We start from the raw sequence: 26,981 nt of genomic DNA, 5'->3' as shown, positions 1-26,981 counted from the left end.
CACACTCTGAGGTAGATAAAGCAAGTATTATCTCCATATACATATGAAGAATACCTTATCTGAAAGTGTCAGAGAGTTAGAGCTTTGTGGGATTGCCCAAGGTCACACAGCTAATAAATGATGAAGCCAGGATCAGAGCTCAGGTCTCTTGACTCCTGGTCTAATGCTGTTTTTATGCCACAGAGCAGTTCAATGAAACTTAAAGATGGCCTTTGCTGCCTAGAGCCCAGAACCTGAAGTGAGAGTATTCTATGATGAATGAAATCTACCTGCTAGATTTATTTCACTATTTGACTCCCTGGCACCATTCTCAAAAATCTGGATTTATGGGCCCTGCTGGTTATAGAACTACAGGATAATGCCTGGAACAGGATCTTAGGCAAGAATCCTACTGTTATTCAAATTTATGGTTTGTTATTAGAGTAAATTGACCGTACTTGACTGTGTCACCTGTAATCAGATTATCCTGCTTCATCTGCACTAGTTATGGTTTGCAATATGAAACAGCTAAACACGTGGTGAGAGGTTACATCCAATGGCACTGGGCAACAGGAAGAGCCACAGGCTCAGAGAGCAACAGACTCAAGAAAATTGGGAATCCAGTTAAGAGAACATGTGCCCCCTGTCCAGTGCCCCACCGTCACCTCTTCCCAATATGTTTGCACTGTGTTGTCCATAGTTCAGAAATCTGCCCTCTCCCAGAAAATGCAATCAGCTGCTAAGTTTGTTTCTCTTATCTCAGAAAGGTTGGGAGGGGAACCTGTAGTAAGAAAGATAGCAAAGGTCAAGGACTGGACTATTATATTATAGGAAGATAATTGCATGAGGGGGTGGAATAGGTGAGAAGAATGCTGTATTTAGATGAACATGAATTTTCAGTACTTATATTTATAAAATAAAAACAATAACTGCATTTATATAGTGAATTAAGGTTGGGAAAGCACTTTACTTGTATTATCTCATTTGATTAACACAATAACTCTGTGATGTAGATACTATTTTTATCACCACTTTACAGATGAGGAGGCTGAGGCTAAGAGAGGTTAAATAACTGGTCCAGGGTCACACAAGTAGTGAGTGTCTAAAGACATTTAATAAAATTCTATTGTTACAAGAAAAAACAACAACACATATTTGAACTTGAACTTTGAACTTGAATTTAAACTCAGGGCTTCCTTATGTGATGGCAGCCTGCTTGAAGACAAGCTAAATATTTTGACTAGCCAAGTATTAATTAAGTATTCTTTATGTGAATTATAGTTCCCTCAAAACATTATAAGCATTTATAAGATGCCTATAAGGTTCAATGGCTAGAGCACAGGGCCTGGATTCAGAAAGACTAGTTCAAATCTGGCTTAGAGACTAACTAGCTATGTGATCTTGGGCAAGTAATTTAACTTTTCTCAGCCTCTGTTTCCTCATCGGAAACACAGGGATATTAACAGCACCTACCTCACAGGGTTGTTGTGACGCTCAAATAAGATGATATTTGCAAAGTACTTAACATAGTTTCTGGCTCCACAGCATGGGTGCTTAATAAATATTTCCTTCCATATTTCCTTCCATATTTCCTTCCTTCCTTCCTTCCTTCCTTCCTTCCTTCCTTCCTTCCTTCTCTCCCTTCCTTCTCTCCCTTCCTTCTCTCCCTTCCTTTCTCCAGTGTTACTATGGGAATGCACATTACATTTTTCTATTTTCTAACTTATGCTTCTTCACAGTTGTAGATCTGTTATTCACATTTGTAGGTTTGAGTCTAGAAACCAGAAAGAGGAATAACCAAGGTATAAATTGGAAAAGTATACAGTTGGGTGGCCTTGGGCAAGTCACTTAACTTTTTTCTGAATCTCAGTTTCTTCATATTAACATGGCAAGAACTGTTAAATCTAGCTCCCAGAGTTGTGAAGATCAAACGAGGTGACTAAGGAAAAACTATGAATGCATAACCACGATGCGTAACTATAAAGCACAGCATAAATTTAAGTTGTTATTTTTCTAAGGACATATTGTGGTTCATGGTAGGTTGTGCTGGTGGAGGGATACCAATGAAATCCCAGGTCCTCAACATGTTGATATATCCTAAATTATCATCAAATTCGTATAATCTTTTCTCATCTTGAACAATATAAATTAAATTATTCTGTCTTTGAGAGAAAGGTTTACAGGTCAACAGGAACCACAGTCAATTTAGATGAAAAAATTTTTGCTCCTCATGTTAACAGAATGGAACAACCCACAGGTGGGATGTAGTTTGGCACTTTAATAAGGATCATTTTTCTTTTTACATTCATATCATTTGAAAAGGACCAGAAATTTTCGCCTGAACTATTTTCTCTAACAATTTGCTCTTTTAGTTGACAAATTTGAGCCAGAGAGTACATTCTAAAAAAAGGACAGGGGAAAAAAAGAAAGGCCTTTTACAATGAAACAACTCCTGAAAACTAATGATGGCATTACTACTGTGAAAAGTATGGCATTACTCAAACCCAAATCACTTGGGAAAGTTGGTTGTTTCCAGCTCCCTTCTGGAAAAGGTCTTTGGAATTAGAGATTGCCAGGAGGATAGTCCATTAATCAGGAAGTAGCAGGAACAATATTTGGCACCAGGCAAATGTGTCCAAAATACTCCTCAGGCCCCACCCTAGGCTGACTCCTAAGGGCCTGGAGTGCACTGATTCTGTGAGTGGAGAAAACTGCTTTTAAGAACACCACTCTTGAAGTATATAAAGAAAAAAAAGAGCTTTGTCAGCTTTGTAGGAATGTCATTAATAATGGAAAACACTGGGGGCTATCTAATGGTGCTTTGTAGACATAATAAATCCCTAATGAACTTGATCAGTAGGGGGGGAAAGAGAAGGGCTCACTGTCTACATGTTCACTGGGAGATGGAACAGTAATCAAATGAACTGCAGAGAAAGATGCTTCCACTATGAATTAAGATCGATAGAGTTGATAATTGAACTGCTCCTGAGCAGAGAATGTGTAGAGAATTATTTGGACAAAAGATTTCTCTTTTCCTCCATGAGAGGGCCCTTCAGTCATCTCACATTCTTAGGTGGACAGTAAGCCTTAAAACGGCAGTAAATCCCAAGAAAATACACTGTGTTATAGAAGACACATTAGCACAGTGAATGGAGTCAGGGAAACTTGGGCTCACATCTTAATTCTGATGTTTAATAGCTGTGTGACCATGGGCAAGTCACTTAGCCTTTTTGAGAATCAGAGAACTCTTTGAGATTCTAAGAAGGAGATGGATTTTGAAGTACTCTTGATGGAGGGGATTCCAGCATGAATTAAATTACAGGTACTGGACATTGATAGAATACATTATTCACCCTGATGCATTTCTTTTTTCTAGTCCAAATCCATCCTGAAAGAAGGAAGGAAACATTCCTTAAATGCATATAACGTTCCAGATACCGTGCTAAATATTTTACAAATATTATCTTATTTGATCCTTAAAACAACCTTAAGTAAGTGCTGTTATTATCCCCATTTTGTATTGAGGAAACTTTGGTAATTTTCTGAAGCTGGATTTCAACTCAGGTCCCCTTGAGTGCAGGCCCAGCACTAGCCCTAGGCTGCCTTTGTATTTTAGTGATCTGAATACAATAAGACTGGAAAAAAAAAAACTAGAAATGTAGTATAAGTTTCCATCAACTGGATGAATATAATGAAAAAAAATACATTTAAAACAAAAAAGTCATTAAGGAAAAAACCTTATAGCAAAAATTTCAAAATGCAGCCAGGTGTAAAATCTGGAGAAAATTTAAAATACTGATTTAATACTTAAAGTAGTATGATTAATAACCACATTTCATTTGCTTCAAAGCACTAATAGAGAGAAACAAAAACTAAAATATTGCTAAGGTTTCACTCCACACCCAAATAATTGGCAACGATGACAAGAGATTAAAGCAATCACTGTCAGGGTAGTTGTGAAAATACAGATAGCACTCATATACTGTTAGTAGAGTCATGGATTCATTCAACCATTCTCGAAAGCAATATGTAATTCTGCCAATAAAGTGACTAAACTGTTCCTACCTTTTGACTCATCTATTTCACAGACAGAAATATACCCCAAGAAGGAAAGAAAACAGAATATATATATATATATACACATATACATGTATATACATACACACAATATATAGGAAATATGTGTATATATGTATACACACATATATGTGGAAATTGTTGTTCATCCTTTGTTCTTGAAGAGGACCATAGACACCAGGAGGGTGATGTCTTGACTTGCAAGTGAATTGGATTGAATTGAGGGAGGGCTGTGCAAAGTCATCAGACTCACTTTCTCCTCCAGAGTCATAAGGGTCCAGTAGCAAGACATAGGTCAGGATGATTGGTGATGGCCCAGGATACAGGGGAGAGACCTTGACTTTTTTAAGCAAAGGTCTTTTCCAGGTCCCCATTTGTCTGAGGCAAAGCTCCTTCAGCCATTAAAAAAAAAAAAAACAACTGAGGCAGAAGATGACCTAGTTTGCCTTCACAAAAGAATCAGTCTGGGAGGGAAGGAACTTTAGGGTTTCTGGCCAAAACAGATTAAGACACACACGTATATATGTACATGTATGTGCTGTATGTACATGTGTGTATGCATACATGTATACATATATGTATATATTATATATAATTATTTATGCAGCAGTTTTTATAACAGCAAAGAATTGAAAACAAAGTAGATATCTATCAACTTGAGAATGTCCAAACAAATTGTGGTACATGAATGTAATGGAATATTTCTCTGCTGTAAGAAAGGACAGATACGATGACTGGAGAGAAACTTGGGAAACCTTACTTGAATTATTACAGAGCGAAATAAGTAGAACCAGGAAAACAATACCTACAATAATTATGACAATAGAAATGGAAAGAGAACAAGAACAAAATGACTAAAATTGAATGCTGTAAAATTAGAAATGGCCAAAAGACCCCACAAAAGAGATTAGAAGGCATTTCATTGCCTTTACTCTTCTCTCAATCTCTTTGCTGAGGATGGGGATTATGAGTATGAAACAGTGCATATACTTTCAGACCTTTTCTTATATTTGGGTTAGTTTTGCTGAACTATTTCTTATTTCCTGTGTGTGTGTGTGTCTGTCTGTCCGTCTGTCTGTCTGCTTTACAAGGAATTGCTCTCTGGGATGAGGAGTGATAACATATATAAATGCAAGTGATTTAAAAATAAAAGTTATCAATAAAAAATCTAAGTCAGATAAGAATTTCATCTTAAAATTGCCTTTTTATTCTCTTTCCTTATATGGTTGTTAACCTCAATTATGCTATTCTACTTCTTTTCAAACATACAATAAGTTTTGATGGGACAAACTTTAACTTGATTAACTTGATTTACAAGGAGGACCTTTGGCTACCTGAAGGCAATGGCTATATTTGAAAACCAGACTTTATGCGAGTTTGCCTTGTTTCCATTCAAGTCTCCCAGGGATTTTCTGATTGTGCTACTGTGTGACTTTATCAGCATGACTTACTGCTGCCTATTTCCTTCTTCTTTTCAAGATCCATCTTGTGGTATGACTAACTTTCAGACTTAATGTTGTAGCATCTGTGTGGATAGACCTGGGAGTGATAGAAGATGGGTCTGGAAGATTATCTACACACTCTGTTCTTTTAAAATGCAACAAAAACTGGAGGGAAGGCTATAAATTTCTTACCTTGTCTGAAATTTAAATGAACAGATTTTATTTCCCATGGAAAAAATCTTAGAGCAAAATAGATCTAACATTTTAAAACAAACTATACAGTGTATCTATGAGTGTAGCAGAATATGTGTTTCCTCCTGTTTGGAGATAAGGATGGTTCTTAATACTTATGTGTACCTTCTATTATCAAACTCTATGTTTGTACACAAAACTAGGAAATATATTCTCTACCTTTTTATTTCAGAAAATCTTTAATTGCTGACTGACTAAATACCTTTAAAAGAAGGGCAAAAAATAACTGTAATACTTTGGAGTTTCACTATTGCTTTTCTTCTATGAAACTAAAATTAAATCAATAGTCTCTTCTTTAAGGATAGAAAACATGTTTTAGATCAAGAGACTAAATCAGGAATATGTTGGAGCCAGCTCTAACAGCTTGTGAGATTGTCAATGTGAGCAATTATACCTCAGAAACTGGCAATTGCAATAAATCAGTTCGATTTATTATTTTGTTGATTGTCTCTGGATTTAAAAATTTTAAATGATGCAGATTAAACTTATTTATTTTAAATTTATTTTATTCTGAATATAAGAAATAAAATAAGCATTTCTATAATATATTAGCATAGAAAAAAGACAATTGCACATACAACTACAAATCTATTATGTACATATTGCTATTCCTTTTAAATACATGTAATTTCTGGTTTTTTTGTTCATTTGTTTTGAAGTCTAGGAGAGGAAGACCCTTAGAGTTTCTGGTGAGAATGCGTGTGTGTATATATGTGTGTGCATGTGTGTGTTTGTGTGTATGTACATATTATAGTATGCTTGCGTATATATGTATATATCTATATTCATCTATCTATGGCAATATCTATCTATCTATCTATCTATCTATCTATCATCTATCTATCTATTGCAATCAGGGTAATTGATTTGCCCAGGGTCACACAGTTCAAGTGTTTGAGGCTGGATTTGAATTCAGGTACTCCTGACTCTGGGGCTGGTGCACTATCCACTATACCACCTAAGTATATATAGCTTAAAAGTGTGTATTTTTCCTTTCCTTTCTCCCCTTCCCTCAGAATCCAGGATGTTAAAATTTGACTAACACACCCCTAGGCAAAATGGTGTGATAGATATAGGGGCTTAATATTAAAGTTAGAAAGACTTACGTTTGAGTCTAGCCTCTGATAAAATCAGCTTCATGACAATGACAGATGAGTCACTAAAGGTCTCAGTGCCTCAAATAAGTGGTTAAGATTAGAAGCCACAGAAGTGTTGATGATCTGTGTCAAGGGAAGGAATTTCTATTCTGGGAATTCCCTATAAGGATGAAATCATATTATTGAATCAAAAAATGTTTTAAGTTGTTCTTTTTCATACTTGGTGCAGAGGTTCAGATCATAGGATCATAGATTTTGACCTCACAAGGAACCCTAGAGGTCATTGAGTTTAATTCCTTCCTTATAGAGATGAGGAAACAGGTCTCAAAAAGTCAAGTGACTTACCTAGGTTTTATTAATAATAATAGAGAGTATTTTAATGTTGCATTAAGGTTTGCAAAATGTTTACAAATATCTTCTTTTACCCTTACAACAACCCTGGCAGGTAGTTACTACTCCATTTTTACAAATTATTATTATCCCCATATTACAGAAGAGAAGATTGAGGCAGACAGAGGCTAAGTGACTTGCTCAGAGTCATATCTGAGGAAGGATTTGAATTAAAATCTTCCTGGTGGTGCTCGATTCCCTGTGCCACCTAGTTGCCCAATCTTTTTTTTCAGAGGGGGTCATGGACAATGACGAACTTCATGGATTAAGAAAATTGTCCTGTTTCCCTTTTTGTGTTTGTGTGTGTGTGTGTGTGTGTGTGTGTGTTTGTCTCCCATGTTCCTTTCCTGCAAAGTCTGAAGATCTGTTGTAAGGATGAGAAATTCCTGCTAGAATTGGTGTCAGGAGGACCTGGGTTCAAATGCTACCTAAGATATTTACTAGCAATATAACCCTTGGTAAGTCACTATCTCTATAAAGCAAGGGTATTAGGCTCAATGACCTCTGAGTTTCTGGCTAACTCTAAATCTATAATCCTGTCTGGGCCTCAAGTTTAACATCTACTTTTAAAGGTACCTTCTGGCTCTAAATCTATGAACCTCTGAATCCAGAATTATATTGTTTATTTTTTTTTATTTTTGGAGGGGAGAATGCAGGGCAATTGGGGCTAAGTGGGGTTCAGCCCAAGGTCACATGGCTAGTAAGTGTTAAGTGTCTGAGGCCGAATTTGAACTCAGGTTCTCCTGACTCCAGGGCTGGTGCTCTATTCACTTCGCTACCTAGCTGCTCCCAGAATTATATTGCTTATTGATGAAGCTCAATTAATTAATTGATTGATTGATTGGGGGGATGAGATAGAGAGGGATATTTGAAGGTATAGTTTACTGGGCTGTTCTCTTGCTTATTTTACCTATTAAAAAAGAATGGTCATATTTAAAGCATATTTGACAATAACAAATAAAATAACCAGGATGAAAGGTTTTGGTAACTTTTTCAAAGATAGATGCAACATAAACCTTAACCTTAACTTTAGCCCTATCCTCAACTATAATCCTAATCCTAATTCTAATATGACCTGCAACATTACCCTAACCATAATTATGACCCTACCTTTAAACCTAATTCCAACTTCACCCCTTACCTGAAAACTAGCCCTTCCTTAATTGAATACAAATTCTAACACTACCTCTAACACTAAACCTAATTAAAAGCAAGGAGAAAATATAATGAGTTGAAAATCATAGAGTTTTGCTCTCCCATCATAAAAAAAACAAATTAGTTAACCTTTTAATTTATCTGTTAGCAAGCAGAAAACTATATTGATTTATTCACATCCTCTCCTCTCTGCCTGGTACTATCATCTGCTGAAAAGTAGTAAAATGCTGAAAATACATAAGAAGAGAAGTAATGAAACTGGATAATCCACATAGAATCTTAGCCCCAGGATAACCAAGAGTTCTAAGAGTCGGCAGGACAGATGGTGAAATATAATGACTAGAATGGGCTAAATGGAAGTATCTGCCTATCGGGGACAGTAAAGTTATACAAAGTTACACGCATAAATAGCTTGAAGTATATTTTGTCCATTTACTTTGCATGAGGCACAATATAAAATGTAAATAATTACTAGGAATGTAAAATTAACCAAACAGGTATGTCATTTCCAATAGCTATGCATCTGTATTTTACAACATAGATAGGCAATTGAAACAAGCAAGTGATATAATTTACCTGGATTAGAAAAAAGGGTGATATCAATTCTATTATCTTTGTCAGTAATAAAATATACCACCAATGTTATGAACATGACTAACAATTAGTCTCAACTGGGATCTACTGTGGGGAGAATGCTATTACCTTGTGTGTGTGTGCAAGGCAGGGAGCTGGTGCTAGTAAGCTGGATATACAGTGAAAAAAGTGCCAATATTACTAACATGTCTTAGCAATTAAATTAGCATCAATGCAGCTGTCAGAAAGGGCTCATCATTAGGAAGCTGTAGTTAGTATTGACATTGATGTACAATAGAGATTATGTCTGGGTTTTAATTTGCAGCCCATATTGATCTTCGTGTTGCTAAAGAGGAGACCATCAAGTTACTATTTTACATGTGCTTTGCAATTAAGTGTTAACTTAAATCTAATAGCAAGGATGAGATGATGTAGTTTTTCTGAAGCAGCTGTTTTAAATTTTGGAAAAGGGAGTTTTCAATTTGGCCAAAAGAGAAGTAAATACTCAATTCCTCAGAGATTATTTAGTAAAAAAAAATCATTGGAGACTATGAATTTTTATCTTCAATTGGCTTCTTTAACTGCTGTTTTAAAATTGTTCGTTAAAATGTGTTCATTCTTTCTATGTCTTCAGAAGTCATTTTCAGGTTCACTTACTTCAACAGTAGTCAATATTATGGTTTTGCAATATTGGGGAGAAGAAAGTTGCAATTTAAAAGGTTCACATAATGTGCATATTTTCCATAAATTGCTCCTTTAATCAGCATGGCATGGAAGCAGACAGTATAAAATCAATATGAAAAGGTTAATGTATTTGTTTTAAAGCCATTTCTGAATTTTCTCTGCCTTGCTTTTTCTCCACTACATAATTTCCACTTCTTATAGACACCCTCAATGGTATCATTTCAAAAATTGGATCAAATCCAAATGAGTAATAACATCTTCACACCACCTGGAAAAAATACTTTAAAAATTACCTTCTTGTGCAACTTCTGGGTTTTAATCCACTTCTGAAAATTGTTGCAGGGTTAGAAAAATATTTGGGTTTTCTGATCACAACCACAAAGCATGAGAGAATAGCTTTGATGCTTAAGATCTGGACGAGAATCAAAAAGGAGTCCATCCATACATTTGAAGACTTAGCTTTGAGAGCATTCCTACCTTTTTCATTTTCTTTTTCTTCTTTGTCATCAGTGGCTGCAGTAACTTCAGGTTTCGGAACAATTGGGGCACCTTCCTGGTTTGAGAAAGGTTCTGAATAGAATGAGATGAGAAGAAGATAATGAATGAGTAAGGATCATTGAGAACCGTGGCTCCAACCTGAGAATTCTGACTTCTCCTTTACAAGTTACAAAAGACACACTGAAGCACAACTCCATTTCCCATCCAATACTATTCGAAAAAACCTTAAGAAGTAGAGAAGTTATGGTTCACAGATTTATCTCATTCAACGATCACCATGTATTCTGGGTTCAGTACCTTCTGTTTCCATGTATGAGCTCTGGGATTCAATCTCCATTTTCATTTCATTCTTCATTGAGTCATCATCAGGTCCTGTTAAGGGCAGTGATTGAAAATAAAGGAAATATGATAGTTATGACCTTACTTTATCATGGAAAAGAAAAGGAAAAAAAAAGCCAGAGACCAAGTTCCAATCATATCCTGTGAAACAGGCAACAGATTTTGAGTACAACTGAGACTAAAAAAGGTAATTTTTGAAAAATGGCCAAACATTTGATCAATCCTGAATTATCTGTGCTGATGGAAAGAAGAAATGTCTTGGGAAATAACCAGGTAATTCAGGCAAAGCTTCTTTTGGCATGCATTATCTTTGAAATTGTTTCATTTTTCTACTTTGCTTTCCTCCATATTCAGGAGGTTTTGATATTTTAATGAAATTCAAATTTGGATTGGATGAAGATGAATAACTAATTTCTAGTCCCATTTAACCTTCTATGATATCTTTGTGCTACAGTGGAAAAGAACCCTGGCCTTAAAGTCAGAAAACTCTTATTAATTTCCAGTTATCTTATTTTCTAGGTATATGACCACAGTCAAGTCATTTAACCTTTTAAAATTTTAATTTCCTCTTCTGTAAAATGGTGAAACTAACACTAGGTTGTTGGGAGGAAAACCCTTTGCAAACTATAAAATACTATGGTGAATTATTTATGAAGTATGAACTCCAAATGTCTACACTGTTTTTCCTTTCCAAAAATCCACTTGTGCTACCATACCTAGGGTATTCAGTCCAATGGTCCATCAATACAGACACACACAAGAACTTCATCCTTGTGTTATGATACTCACATAGCTGACTAATTAAAGCACTGGAAATGGGCCCAGGAAGACCTGAGTTTAAATCTAAGCTGAGAGACCCTGGGCAAGTCACTTAACCACCCCAAATCTTTACTCATCTGTTACTAATCAAGTTTACTAATCTGTCAAACACAGATGCTACTAGCACCTATTTCACAGGGTTGTTGTAAGGATCAAATGAGATAATATATGTGAATTACTTTACCAGCCTTAAAGTAGATGTAATTTACATGTGTTCTATAATAAGAGATTTATAATATGTATTTATACATTTGCTATGTTCATATTAACTATGCTTATTGTAGCAAATATCATAAATGAAATCAATGAAAGAGTGCCTTTTCTGAGATAGATGATCTAGTTGGCAGATTAGCCACGTCCCTCTTGCCATATATATAGATTGTTTCCATTCTGAAGGAATGAAATTTGAAACCATCTATTCTGCAGCAAGGAACAGATTTTGTGACAAAAGAAGTTGAAAATCTTAGCTGGTATAGGATGTTTGAAGGTCCAAGGAAAACTACAAGGGAGACAAGATTTATTTTAATGCCCTCAGACCTTCCATTTCCATGACCCCTACCCAGTGAAGTGACCTGTTTCCCCGTGTACTCAGTGGTATTGCCCATGATTCCTAAGTGATCCCTTCCCTAACACCAGTATTAAAAGGTTCATTTTCACCATACCTGTAGCTCAGTTACAGGAAGGAAAGGGTTTGACAGAGCCAATTCCTACTAAATATTTAATTTGTTCATAATGGAGTAATATAATTCTATACTATCTGAGTCTCATTACCAGGAAGGTGCTGGCTGCTGTGGGGGTAGTGATGGGAACCTTTTGTGGAAGAAACCACTGCCACTTAGAGTTTTTGATTGAAGAGACAAAAGGTAGGAGGAACCTCACAAGACAGAAAGTTAATGAGCTCAGCTTGGGGCATACTGAGTTTCAAGTGTTGGTAGGAGATCCACATGAAATTGTCCTGGAAATAGTTCAAAGTGCAGGTCTAGAGCTCAGAATACATGTAAAAACTAAAGACAGAAATTTTATACTCACCTGTACACAAGTAGTAAATGTCAATGGGATTAAGGGAGTTAAAAAAATTACCAAGGTAGAAGCATGACAGCTTCCACAGCTCCTGCTTCCACCTTCCCCAATCCATGTAAAAATGGGACTCTAAACAAACTTTGGAGCTGCAGAACCCACAAAACGACACAGAAAATCTAACCTCCCCCTGAGGACAGCCCAGCAGGCTGGCAGGAATCAGCCAGCGCAGTGCTCTGGGAGCCGAGCCCAGCCCCATGCCGAGGCTTTAGCCCCAGTGCGGGCCTGACCAGCCACCGGCCAGAGGGACTCCAGATCAGCAGCAGCTGTGGCCGTTTCCAGATTTATCAACACAGAGATGTGAAGGACAAAATGAGAGGTCAGTGCAGTCTGGACTTTGGGACTAGTAAATGGGAGTGCTTGGCTTTTATCCCCCGGGGCGAGAAGCAACTAAGATGCTGGCACAGCCAGCCAGTGCCATGTGGCAGCTTCAGCTTCTGGCCTGCAGAGTGTAGGGGGACCAACCACCAGTCTGAGGGGTAATCGCTCTTGCTTTAACCTGCTCGGATCTGGATTGCAGTCTAGGGTGGAGGTCCTGGGGTGTTTGTCCAGCTTGCCAGAGCATGTGAAGACCTCAGAGAGGGCACCCATCTAATAGCTCTGATAGCTGAGAAAACCCCAGCGTTTGGGACGAAAGCTCCCGTGTCTGGTGGCAGAGTCCTACTGTGGCAAAAAGCCTCAAAGTCAAGTAATTGAGTGGCAAAATGAGCAGGCAAAGGAAACAAAGCAGACAGAAGATTCCAACATTACTTTCTATTTTGGGGACAAAAAGGAGCAAAGCATGGAACAGGAGGAAAACAGTGAAGTCAGAACTCCTGCACCAAAAGCTTCAAAGGAAAATACCAGCTGGTTACAGGCCATAGAGGACCTTAAGAAGCAGATAAGAGAAGTGGAGGAAACATTGGGAAGAGAAATGAGAACGATGCAAGAAAATTATGAAATGAGAGTCAACAGCCTGACTGAGGAAAATAATACCTTAAAAAACAGACTGACTCAAATGGCAAAGGAGGCTCAAAAAGGCAATGAGGAGAAAAATGCCTTAAAAAGTCGAATTTGCCAGATGGAAAAAGAATTTCAAAAGCTCAGTGAGGAGAATAATTGCTTCAGAATTGGATTGGAGCAAATGGAAGCTAATGACTTTATGAGAAATCAAGATGCTGTTAAACAGATCCAAACAAATGAAAGAATAGAAGACAATGTGAAATATCTCATGGGAAAAACCACTGACCTGGAAAAGAGATCCAGGAGAGATCATTTAAAAATTATTGGACTACCTGAAAGCCATGACCAAAGTAAGAACCTAGAAATCATCCTCCAGGAAGTTCTCAAAGAAAACTGCCCTGATGTTTTAGAACGAGAGGGCAAAATAGAGGTTGAAAGAATCCACCGATCACCTCTTGAAAAAGATCCCAAAAAGAAAACTCCTAGGAATATTACAGCCAGTTTCCGGAATTCCCAGATTAAGGAGAGAATATTACAAGCAGACAGGAAGAAACAATTTGAATATTGTGGAAACACAATCAAGATAACCCAGGATCAGGCAGCTTCTACAATGAGGGATCGAAGGGCTTGGAATATGATATTCCAGAGGTCAAAGGAGCTGGGATTAAAACCAAGAGTCACCTACCCAGCAAAACTGAGTATCATGTTTCAGGGGAAAATATGGTCATTCAGTGGAATAGAGGACTTTCAAGCATTCTTGCTGAAAAACTAGAGTTGAATAGAAAATTTGACATTCAGATACAAGAAGCATGAGAAGGTAAACGGGGAAAAGAAATCATAAGGAACTTATCAAAGTTGAACTATTAACATTCCTACAAGGAAAAACAATAATTGTAACTTATGAAACTTTTCTCAGTAGTTGAAGGGATTAGAAATATATATATATATATATATATATATATATATATATATGTCTATATATGAGGGTATATGGGCATATGAATACATATGTGAATGTGTGTATATATGTTTACAGGTATACATAGATAGAGGGCACAGGACCAATTTAACAGGAAGGGATGATACTTAAAAGGTGTAATTAAGAGGTGAGAGGAATATAATGAGAGGAGATGGGGAGCTTCAGATTGGGGTAAACTATCTCATACAGAAGAGGCAAGGGAAAATGTTTACAATGGAGGGGAAGGATAGGAAGGCAAAAGGGAATGGGTCAACCTTATTCCCACTGAATTTGGCTTGAGGAGGGAGTGAAATACACACTAAATAGGGTATCTCACCCTCCAGGAGAGTAGAGGGGGAAGGGGATGAGAGGGGGGATGATGGAAGGGAGGGCAGGCTGGGGGGGAGGAAAGTTGGAAGCACACACTTTTGAAAAAGGATGGGATCACAGTAGAGAATAGAACAAGTGGGAGGTGGGATAGGAGGGAGGAAAATATAGTCAGTCTTTTACAATATATCTACTATGTTATTGTTTTGCATTAGCCACACATGTACAACCTATACTGAACTGCTTATCTTCCCAGTAAGGGTGGGTGACAAGGAAGGAAGGGAATGAATCTGGAATTCAAAGTTTTAAAATAAAATATTCAAATATATATATATATATATATATATATGTATGTGTGTATATATACACACATACATATATATACTATTATTAATACCATCTTACTTGTAATTGGGAAATAAGATATACTGGCCCTGGGACATAGAGATCCACTGGAAAAGTTGAAAGGGGTATGGGAGAAAATATGGGAGAGAGCAGATTGTAGGAGGGGATATCCTGTGGGACTGCTATTTTGGGGCGGTGGGTAGGGGAAAAACAGGGAGAAAATTTGTAACTCAAAATCTGGTGGAAATGAATGATGTAAATCAGAAGTTAATAAAGCATTAAAAAAAAATTACCAAGAGGGAGTAGTGTAGATGGAGATGTCTAAGGATAGATGTCTACCTGCCCTAAAAGATTAGGATACAATTATAGAATCTCTGAGAATGAAAAGACCCTAGAAACCACTGAGAATCCATACCTCCCCCTACCCCCCACAGTGCTCCTGAAAAATGGTCATTCCACTTCTGCTTGGCAATCCCTAATGAAGGGAGAGTCATCCCTCCCAGCGTAGTCAAATCTACTTTTGGATGGCTTTAATTGTTTGATAGCTCTGCTTGACATTAAGCCCAAATTCACTTCTCTGAGACTTCTATTCATTGGTCCCAGTTCTATCATCTTGAGCCAAACAGAGCAAGTCTAATCTTCCACACAATAGCCTTTCAAGCATTTTGGAGGCAACTATTAGACAAGTAGGACTCCCCTGGCCATCTATTGTTATCCCTCTCACCCTTAGGTCTTCACTTCTCCAGAATTAATGTCCCTATTTCCTTAAAGGTATCATCATAGGGAGCTTAGACTCATTGCAACCCTAGCCCCTCATGTGTGGTTGATATGAAAAGAAACATAAATTGAGGTATTTCAAAAGACTCAACTCTCCATCCTGATATCTCACCCCAGCTCTGGAATTCACACATTGGAAGAACCCTCCACCCCTTCAGCCTCTCCCTCTGATTGGGTGGCTCCTCCCATCTTAAAGAGTTTGCCCAGGCTAGCTATGTCTCATTCCTCTCCAGGATGTACTTTGGACCTCCTCTACCATGCCTCTGCTCTTCATCTGAAGCCTTTCTCCCCAACCCACTTTCCACTTTTCATCTTTCTCTTTGGTACTGTCTTCTCCATTATAATGGATTGTTCCTTGAGAGCAGGGACTGTCTTTTTCCTGATGATTGTATTCCTAGCACTTACTGAAATGCTTGGTATAGTTGCTCTGCCTAAGAAGTGACCCAGGGGGCAGCTAGGTGGTGTAGTAGATAGAGCACTGGCCCTGGAGTCAGGAGGACTGAGTTCAAATGTGGACTTAGACACTTAACACTTACTAGCAGTGTGACCTTGGGCAAGTCACTTAACCCCAATTGCCTCATCAAAAAAAAAAAGTGACCCAGGATTCAGAATTCTTGAAAGAAGGAGCTCTGTACATGTGTATGTTTTCCTTACTTTTTGTACAGTTGCTATGATCAGAGGACCTTTCTTCTACCTTTCACTCATGGGCTGGCCTGCAGGTTTCGTTTTTTTTTCTTATAGTAATGGGAGGTATGCATGTGTGTATGTGCATGTACTTTCTGTGTTTTTCAAACTCAAATTTCCCCATTCTTCCCTGCCCCTCTCCTACTGTACATAAAACCATGTTGTTGGTTTCTTTTTTGATGAACTTTTGAGCTTTGTGCGTATAGTGAACTCTCAATTATCCATCTTTAATGGATAGCAGTGGAACAGATAATCCAAAAATCATTTGGCTTTGAAATGTATGACTTGATTATCTCTACAGCAGATTTACTTTTCTAATTATATTTGGCTCAGATGAAGCTATAATTAATTTGTATTCCCTGTGCTATTCCTTGTTCTCCAATGAGAACTGTGCTAAAGAAACCAGGCCGAGATGAAATATTTTCTAGTGATAATCCTCAATTTACCCTCCAAATTGACTATATTTAACTTTAGCAACCACTCTACAAATCTAGTTTTGTAGTCCATAGACTATTAGAAACTGTGATTTTTCTCAGGCCAGGACAAATTGAGGGTTTCCTGGTGAGGTTCTTAATACAAGGACAATTAGACCCATTCTATGGATGATGGAATTGAGGCTCTATGGATCACACAGCTGTTTGTTTCTTTTGTGATGCTTTAACTCTATTTCCATTGTAATATGGCTCACTTTCTCCTCCAAAGGTGGATTTGGGGCTTTAAGGTAATTACATTGGTTAATCAGTAGCCTGTGCCTATGTAGCAAAAAAATCTAAATGTGTAACAAAGGATAACTATGTACCTTCAGCAGGATCTTGGTCATGCACTGAGCCGCGGGCGGTGTCATCCTCTTGTATAACACTGGCATCTGTGGTAGAATCAGATACAATAAGCAAAACAAAACAAAACAAAACCCTTAAATGATATTTTTACTAAGGAATAACAGCTTCTGATGCTGTTTAGAATACTAGACTTTTTTGGGGGGGTAATATTTTTTATTCTTGTAGAAGCGTGAATACTTTCTATCTCCAGTCACATACTCTTTAATCAATCATCCATACCCCCATCTAAGCATTCCTCAGCTGAGGGCTTTAAGATGCCTAGTATTTGGTGCTAAGGGGAGCAGGAGAGATGGGATGGGACTCTCAATGTAAATTATAGTCACAAGGATAAGAAAGCCTAAGAATTTTTTTTTAAGAGCATAAAAGGGCTATGCTCTCTGGGAGTTACCTTGATCATCAGATTAGAAAGATAACCAATATTTACATGACACTTCAGAGTTTACATAGTAATAGAGTATTCTTAGTCCCATTTTACAGATAAGGAAAAAGGAGGTTGAGACTTGCTCTAGGTCACATGACTAGCAAGTGGAAGAATTAGAAATTGAACTCAGGGCCTTAAGAGATGATAGGATTTAGAGAAAACAGAGAAGTTTGTAATTTTCTGATCCAATTCCTATTTTGTAGATTAAGAAACTGAGTCCAGACTTGCTTAAGGTCTCACATATAGCAGAGACAGATTTAGAATACAGGTTTTTGCTCTTAAATCTAACAGCCTTTCCACTGTACTCTATTTTAAAAAAAAAAATTACATTTCGACACTTGGCTTTGGAGACTATGACTCTTCTTCCTCTCAGTTTGATTTCTGGTTCCCAAGAAACATCTTTGGCTCACATACCCTATCTACCCTGATTAGATGACTTTTTGGTCATCTATTCCCCCTGATTTAGTTAGTGATCCAAGTTTGAAAACAATTATCCTGCCTGAAAGCTTTGAAAGGCCTGACATAAGGCAGTGGGAGGCAGCAGAAATAGAGGTCCTTTGAATTGTACTTTAGGAAAGGGAGGCCCAGAGAGGAGAGAGTAATCAAAGTCCTGGATTCCAAGATATCCCTCAAGGGATCTCAAGGGATATGCCCATACCACTGCATGTTTCAGTAAGCATAGTCTGTGCTTTCAGACTTATTGGATAAACCAGGAAAAATAGAGATGTGTTGAAAGGCATGGGGTCTTCAGTCCAAAAGAGCCCACTGAAAATTGTGCAATAACTTTAATAACAGGTTAATAACTTTAACAACAAACATTATAAAGTTTATTACTTGAGCCTGCCAAAAGCAACTTTTGATGGATAAGTGAGGAATCTGGGTAGTTAACATCTGATTCAAATTTAATAACCAGTGAAGCAGGTATGCACCCAGAGTGTATAGTTTTAATTAACTGAAAATAATTCCCTGAGGCAAATATTTAATTATCTGCACAGCTTCTGATTTCTTTCTGAGAGTGACAATAAGTTTAAAAGTCCAAATTTGGAAACTGAAGTGAGCATACACACATTTTTCAAACTGTTATCTCACTTGTGTCAAATCAATTCAAATTCGCCCCTACTGAACTGTGCCTTTTCTATTTTGGGGTTAAAAATATTGACTTCAGAGCCTAGAAAATTCACTTTCTTCACATTAACACTACAGTACAAGTATTGTTTAAAATAAACTGCACAGATCATATTAAATTAGAGAAATTCAGAGAGATGTTATCTTTTCTTCAATTCTTTATTTCAAGGACATAGATAAACCAGAGGATTCATGGAGAGGGCAACCTGGAGGGTGTAGGACCTACCTCTAGTTAGTTCTGGTTGAGGATGGGTAGAAAGAAATGAAAAGTCTTAAGGGGTATATATTATCCACCTTCATTTATCAGAAGGAAGGTCATACAGAAGAACAATTAGAGTTATAGTAGAGAGATCTAGTTTTGGAATCAAAGGACCTAGGTAAGAATCCAGTCTTATGTCTCCTAAGTAAGGTCACCCTGGGCAAGTCAATTAACCTCTCTGGGCTTTGGGGTTTTTTGTTTGTTTGTTTTTTTCATCACAGGGTCCTTCTACATCTAAGTTATCTCTGTGATTCTTTTTTACCCTTACACACAGTTTATATTGAAACCAAACTAGCAAACTTAATATTCCTTATCCATGATATTTATCTCCTGCTTTTGTGTCAGCTAGGTGGAGCAGTGGATAGAGTGCCAGGCCTGCAGTCAGGGACACTCATCTTCTTGAATTTAAATATGGCCTCAGACACTTACTAGCTGTGTGATCCTGGGCAAGTCACTTAACCTTGTTTGACTCAGTTTCCTTATCTGTAAAATGAGTCAGAGAAAGAAATTGCAAACCATTCCACTGTCTTTGCCAAGAAAACATCAAATGGGGTCACAAAGAGTTGGAAGGGACTGAAACAACTGAACAACATCTGTGTCCTTACACAAACTGTCCCTCATGCCCAGAATGCCATTCTTCTTCATTTCCACCTCTTTGAATTCCTACATCTGTCCAAAGATCTGCTTAAGCTTTACCTTCTATATGAGATCTTTCCTGTTGTGCCTAGTTTTTGGCACTGATTAATCCAAATTACTTTGTTTTTATTTTGCATATATTTCAATGTATCTGTGTGTATGTTGTAACCCATCTCTTCACTCCACAGGAGAACAAAAACTCCTTGAAGACAGTAACTGTTTCATTTTGTTTTTGTATATTCAAAATGGAGCATAGTGTCTTGAAATCTTAAGTATATCTGTGTCTATCTCAGTGACTATCATAAATGCATTGTACATAGCAAGCCTTCAATAAATGCTTATTGAATTGAATCTAATAGTAGGAGGTTTAACAAATGTTTGCTGAATATAAGTCAGACTAATGGGGTTCAGAAATTATGTTGGTTTTAAAAAAATAATTGTTTTCCTAATTTAATTTATATAAATTGCCATGATAATGGGTGTTCTAAATTCAGGATACTCATCTGAATTTGAAATTTTATGATTCTAAGAAATCGGATTTGGTAATGGCCAAAATCCTATAATAGTTATTACCTAATTCTTAGGGTCAGTCAATATTATTTTAATAAAAAGAAAGAGAAATAAAATTTATATGTAGATTCTGACTTTCAAAATATTTAAGGTCAATGCCTATTTTTTTCCCAAATGCAAATTTTACATGAAGTATTCAAGTTAAAGTTTTCAAGTCTAAAGATTTATTCATAAGTTTAAAATGAATCAAAGGAACACCTTCATAAATAAACTTATTATTTAGAAGGTTGCCAAAGGTAATAATATATTTAAATAGTATTTTTTATGTTTAAATTTAAAAAGTAACATAAGTAAAACTAATAGTTCTAAAAGGTGACCTGTTAAAATTAACAAACATCTTTCCAGAATAGGGGCACCCATGACTTGATGGTTGTGTTTACTCTAAAACAAGCACACCAGATCTTATGAATTCTGAGGGGGAAGAGTTGTAACCTACTTTGGTTAGGATGAATGCTTCCATTGACAAAGTCTTGAATCTTTAAAGAAGTATCATAATATCATGGTTATTAAAACAAAAAGCATTTACTAAGTGCCTACTGTGTGCCAGGTGCCATGCTAAGTCAAAATATAGATGGAATAAATTTGAGATTATCAAGAGAGGAAAGGTGCTAGCATTAAGGGGGATGGGGAAAGCTTCTTGTAGGTGAGGTGTTAGCTGGGCCTTGAAGGAAGCCAAAGAAGCCAGGAGGTAGAAAAGAGGAGGGAGAGAATTCCAGTCATGAGGACAGACAGTGGAAGTGCTCATAGTCCAGATATGGTGTGTCAAAGCAGGAGGCCAGTGTCACAAGATCACAGAATATGTAAGGGTGAACAAAATGGAAGAAGCCCAGAAAGTTATGAGATCAGGCTATGAAGGGTTTTGAAGGCCAAACAGAGGATTTTATATTTGATGGTGGGTGTTAATGTAGAGTTGTTGGAATTTATTGAATGGGATGGGGAGTGATGTGATAAGGGCTGAACTTTATTTAGAGAGATCAATTAGATATCTGAGTGAAGGATGAATTGGAACAGAGAAAGACTTACGGCAAAGAGACTGATCAGCAGGCTGTTAACTATATTCCAGGCATGAGATGATGATGACTTGTACCAGGGTGGTGTAGGCAGCTAGGTGGCACAGTAGATAGAGCACTGGGCATGGAGTTAGAAAGACTTGAGCTGAAATCCAGCCTCACATATTTACTAGCTGTGTGACCTTGGGTAAGTCACTAAACCTCTCTTTGTCTAAAAGCCCTCAAATGTAAAATGGGGATCATAATAGTATCTATCACCTAGAGTTGTTATGAAGAGCAAATGGGATAATTTTTATAAAGCTTTTAGCACTTAATAAATGTTGGCTATTTATTATTATTATGGCAATGATGAAGGAGAGAAGGAAATGTATATGAGAGATATTACAAATGTAAAATCAACAGGAGTTGACAATATATTTGATATTGGGGCTGAGCAAGAATAAAGAGTCACAGATTATACTTAGGTCACTAAATCTTTGGCAATGGAGAAGATAAATCTCCATCTAATTAGAAGAGTGGAGGCTGTGGGAGGAAAATGAGTTCAGTTTTGGATGGTTGAGTTTAAGATGTCTATGGGACATCCAGTTCAAGATATTCAAATGGCGGTTGAATTTTTGAGACTGGAGGTCCAGAGAAAAGTTAGGGCTAGATAATTAGATTTGATCCTAGAGTATCATCAGCATAGAGATGGTAATTGAATTCATAGGAACTGATGTGATCACCATGTGAAATAGTATAGAGGGTGAAGGTAAGAGGACATAGGACAGAGTTGTAGGGGATATCCCTGGTTAGTGGTGTGACCTGAATGAAAATCTAGCAAAGAAGACTTAAAAAGAGTGGTCATACAAATAGGAAGAGAACCTAGTAGTTCATGAAAATTAGAGTAGTGCATGAAAAATTGGAGAAAAGAGAGAATCAGGGAGAAGGGAGTGACTGATAGTATCAAAGGCTTCATAGATGTAAAAAATGATGAGGACTGAGAAATGTCCATTAGATTTGGTAATTAAGAAATCATTGGTAAAGTTTCAATTGAATGAAGAGTTTGAAAGCTGGATTGTACAGTTAAGAAAAGGTGAGAAGAAAGGAAATAGAGGTATCTATTTTTAGAAGGCCTTCTCAAGAGGTTTAGCCATAAAATATAGAAGAGTTATGGGACAAGATAGCAGGGATAATGGATGAAGGTTTTTTTTTCTTTTTTTTGAGAATTAGAATAGGCAGTAGGGAAGTAGCCAGTACATTGAAGATTATTGAGAGTGGTGATGATAGGGAGGGACCTATCTGGGGGAGAAGATGGGATGGAACATGGCATATGTAAACTGTTGGCAAAGCAAAAGGCTACTTCTCTGTGTGAGATGGGGTGAAGAAGGAAATATTGGCAGAAGGTATCTAAGTGAGGCAGGATGAGAAGGGAAAAGATGGTGCTTTAAGAAGATGGATCCAATTTTCAGCGAAATATGAGGTCAATTGAGAGTATGAGAAGAGGATGAGGCATAGGAGGTTAGAAAAGTGATGGATAGGTTTGGAAAAGCCATTGAGGTAAGTGGGATAGTGGATGATTTAGGGAGGTATAAAAGGCTTCCCTTGTAGCAGTCAGGGCCCAATAATAACAGAAATTGTAGTAAATGTAGTCTTGACAATTTTGTGATTTAAAAAAAAAATTTTTTTGGAGAGGAAATTGGGGTTAAGTGACTTGCCCAAGATCACATAACTAGTAAGTGTTGTGTCTGAGGCTGGATTTGAATTCAGGTCCTCCCTTCAGGGCCAGTGTTCTATCTACTGTGCCACTTAGAATAGGATAGTATAATGTCAGAGGCAGGATGTGACCCCATATCTTCTTAACTTTGCGGCCAGCTCTCTAGTGACTCTGGTGACACACTGCTGCTCAATTTAAGGAGAATTTATCATATTTAGGTGTTACTTCAAGGCTTCCTTTCCTCACAATCATTTCATGAGGTAGAATGGGCCAGCATCATTACATCTTTTTAAAAATTTTTTCAGGGGCGGCCAGGTGGCTCAGCAAGTAAGAGCACCAGCTCCAGTGTTGGGACGACCTGGAGATCGAATCCTGGGCTCAGACACTCAGCACCACACCCAGAAATAACTGGCCGTGTAACCTTGAGCAAGTTACTTAACCCCAATTGCTTAAAAAAAAATTTTTCAGAAGAGCACATTTATGTCTAGAAGGAGCACATTTATGTCTAGAAGGATGACCTGCCTCCCCACAGTCAGTAAGGGTCTGAGGTGAGATTTAAGCTCAGGCCTCCTCACTCTGAGTGGGACATTTCTTTCACTGTGCTGTTGCTGCCTCTCTCAAACCATTCACAGAAGGAAGTCTGGCTGGACTGATTAATTTTCAGAATATTCTTACCTTGGTACTGATAAAAATGAAAAGAGACAAAGGGAGAAGCTGATTCCTTTGAGTTCAGTCACAATGTATAAAGTTTCTGCTCCATTCATTAAAAGATCACAAACTCATAGCTGTGGAACTGGAAAGGACCTTGGAGGGCCTATGGTCCAGCCCCTTCATTTTACATATGAGGACCCCTAAGACCCAGAGAGGGTAAGAGATTTGCCCAGGGTCACACAGGATATAATAGCACAAATGATACCCTAGCAGGAACCATCACAATGTCAAAACAGAATGGGTAGATGAGTCTGACTAGGCTATAAAAAAATACTCCATTTTACCTTCCATCAAATTTGGCTTTTATTATTCTTTTTTTTTTCTTCATTAGAAGCAGAATAGAAGGCAGGACTGCTCTGCTCCTCAATTTTCAGATCATTTGTGTCTTCTCTCTTTATGTCTCCATAACCTTTCTATTTTTGTATCCTTGATGATTTTCCTCCCAATTCATATCTGATCTTACTCTGTTCTCTGTGTTCTAAGCCACTCATCACAGACTGGCCCTAAATCATTAAAAAAACACATCCAGCATAGTTCTAAAGTATCTTATGTTTCAGCAGAAAGATGACCTATAAATCAGGGTCAGAAGAAATGCTCTGTTTGGTTTTCCTTTTAATTTAATCTGATAATGTAGGGACACGGTAACTGGGCTATTGGAGATACCCATTTTAAAGAGAAACTTCATATTTTAGTGACTTAATCACAGTCTGGTAGAAATGTAGAGATCTGATTCCTCCCCTTCTGACCTCATATAGTGCTTTGCTTACATATTGATTAAGCACTTAACATACATCTTTTTAAAAAAAAATGATGATTATTTGCTATAGCTATCAAGAACATACATGCCTAGAAAAGTAGATGGGAACCAAAATATAATAAGAGAGACAAAAGATAAGCAGACGTGTTGGCATTTGGCACCCCCAACTTTTTGTAAGAATCTAGAGGAGATTTCCAGAGTATTAGTTGAATCCTCTAATGCCGACTTTCAGGAAAGATATGTACAAAAATTTCATAGGCATGGAGGGAATTTCAATAGAGACTTGACTAAGGTGGAACGATTAGAGCTTTTTCTAGGATGCTGAAATTTAAGAGGGCTCTGAGGGTACTTGTATTCCTTGAGTAGGTAGAAGCTAAGCATAGTATTTGATTGGCAAGCATAATTAATCAAAATAAGTAGCTTCCTCCCTCTAGCAGTCTTCCCAACCTTTATTTGGTTTCCTTCTACAGTGGTGGCTTTCTGGGCAGCAGTTTTTTCCCCTGGGGATTAGAGGGGACCTTGGGGTCCTGATTAGAGACCCCTCAGGCTCCAGATGTCAATATAGCTAAAGTCTTACTCAGTTCAGAACTGCATTTTAAAATTAAGATTGGAGGGAGCCTTTTCTGATGCTTGTTGCCCTTCTGGCTATAGTTGTTTCAGTCTGTAAAATTGGAGAAGTTTCACATAGTTGAAATCAGGTATCAGTCAAGATCTTCAAGAGACAAACCTGGTACTCCATGAAAAACAAACACCTCCCCTCCCCCACTATTATCTAAATATCTCACAAGACTTGAATAGGGTTCCATAACACAGTAGACACTTAATAAATGTGTTGTTCTTGAATCTTTTCCCCTTAGAGCACCATATATTTCATTATGTACAAGAAGAGGCTGGAGCAAAATATCCCTTTAGATCAACCTCTTAGTGCTCAAATGATTGGATGCCAACAATACGAATGTCATCCTCTGTGAAGCCAGGGTCTAACTTCTGCTATAAATCATTGCTTTCCTTTAGTGACCAAATTACAACCACGAGGTGTCAGGAATTGTAGTAATGATAATTCCCATTTATGTAGCATGGTCCAGCAGAAAGTATTCTGGATTAGGAGTCAGAGGACCCTAGGTTCAAATCTCTATAACGTCACTTAGAGTGAAAAAGTTACTTCACCTCTCTGAGGTTGTTTCCTCATCTATAAAACGAGCAAAATGAGGGTGTTGAAATAGATGACTTCTAAGGCCCCTTTCAGCTCTAAACCCAATCCTATGACTCTAATAGTGCTTTGAGGTTTACATTGTGCTTTCCTTACAATAACCTTTTATATAAGTGGTTTTCCAGATTTTAACATTTGATTTTGCATAATGGGAAACCAAAGCCCAGAGAGGTCAGGTCATTTGTCTAGTCATACAGATAAAGTAGCAGAGGGAGGCAAGATTCAAATGTAGGACTCCTAGCTTCTCTTAATACAGTGCCCTTGCCATTATATTACTCTGCTTTTCAATTAGAGATGCTTGCCTATATTGATATGGACTGGACCTGGGATTTCATTGATATATTGAACACCCAGGGGAGGAAACTTCTTTTTACCATTGCAGTGGGACACCTGCTCTGTAACTTATGGTCTTAGAGAGCTGCCCTGGCCCCTGAAGGATTAGATGACTTGTCCAGGGTCATATAGCTAGGCTGTGTCAGGATGGGAATCTATTTCTTGCTGGATTCAAAGCCAACTCTATACACTATGCCTTGCTGTCTACAAATGTAATGTATATACGAAGAAGAGAATATGAGGGTTGATATTTAGTAGGTGGAACATTATTTTTGCATTCAAAAGTTTAGGTACTCCTGTTTTTAAGGTACCATAAGTAGACCTTAGACACCAGATGAGCCAAAGTGTAAAGGAATTTTCAGAAAATTAAAGAACAGAAACAGTCACACACAGAAGAAGCAAGTGCACTGAATTTCATTTTTAAGTATGACCCTAGTGTGAATGAAAAGAAGAAACCATCTTCCATATCTGAGAATGGATAAAGTGATGTTATTAGGGAAGTTTTGAAATATAAATCAAAGGAAAAAAAGTGTTAAGATGAAATATGTGAAATATGACAATCATTAGAATCTCAGGAGCTAGAGTGAGCTAAATTGACCCTAAAATGTCATTTTCCTTTCCTAGAATGACTTCATTGGAATCTGCTGCTATTTCAGGCTGTTTTTCTAGAGTTTCCATGAAATAGTCTTTCAAAACTCCAATGACATATATACATTTGTGCATATGAGGATTCGGATGACTTACCAGCCAAACTGCACATTAGCTATTCTGTATGGGCACCAGAGAGGCACACATTGTAGAAAATCTGCTTTCACAGTAAACTCTGAGGTGAAATCTTCTCACACCCCAACTCAGATATGAATACAATGGATACCCTCCCCAACAACAGAACACCTTGAAATTAAACTTTACTGGTCAGAATGCTTCATCAATGTTGACTGAAGGCATATCACAGTGTAAAAATGTTTACTAAGTTTTGATAATGAAAAATAAAAAGGGCTT

The 26,981-nt window shown here is 37.5% G+C and overlaps 1 protein-coding gene across 2 annotated transcripts in view; it reads right to left on the bottom strand.

Annotated features, from left to right (window-relative positions):
* The window catches only part of MACROD2 (mono-ADP ribosylhydrolase 2), a 2,250,628-nt gene that overhangs the window by 81,129 nt on the left and 2,142,518 nt on the right, over positions 1-26,981 (bottom strand). For both annotated transcript variants that reach the window (XM_069075441.1, XM_069075440.1), the window contains 3 exons: positions 17,215-17,280; positions 10,445-10,519; positions 10,127-10,219 (listed from right to left, as the gene is read on the bottom strand). In XM_069075441.1, the coding sequence (XP_068931542.1) occupies positions 10,127-10,219; positions 10,445-10,519; positions 17,215-17,280 (234 nt within the window). The remainder of the gene's footprint in view (positions 1-10,126; positions 10,220-10,444; positions 10,520-17,214; positions 17,281-26,981) is intronic.

Source organism: Petaurus breviceps, unplaced genomic scaffold, assembly GCF_028583685.1.
Source record: "Petaurus breviceps papuanus isolate PSGF00001 unplaced genomic scaffold, PetGlider_PUasm1.0 90919, whole genome shotgun sequence".
NCBI classification, from domain to species: domain Eukaryota; kingdom Metazoa; phylum Chordata; class Mammalia; order Diprotodontia; family Petauridae; genus Petaurus; species Petaurus breviceps.
Note: the sequence above shows the minus strand (reverse complement) of the source record. Positions and strands in the feature narration are given on the sequence as shown.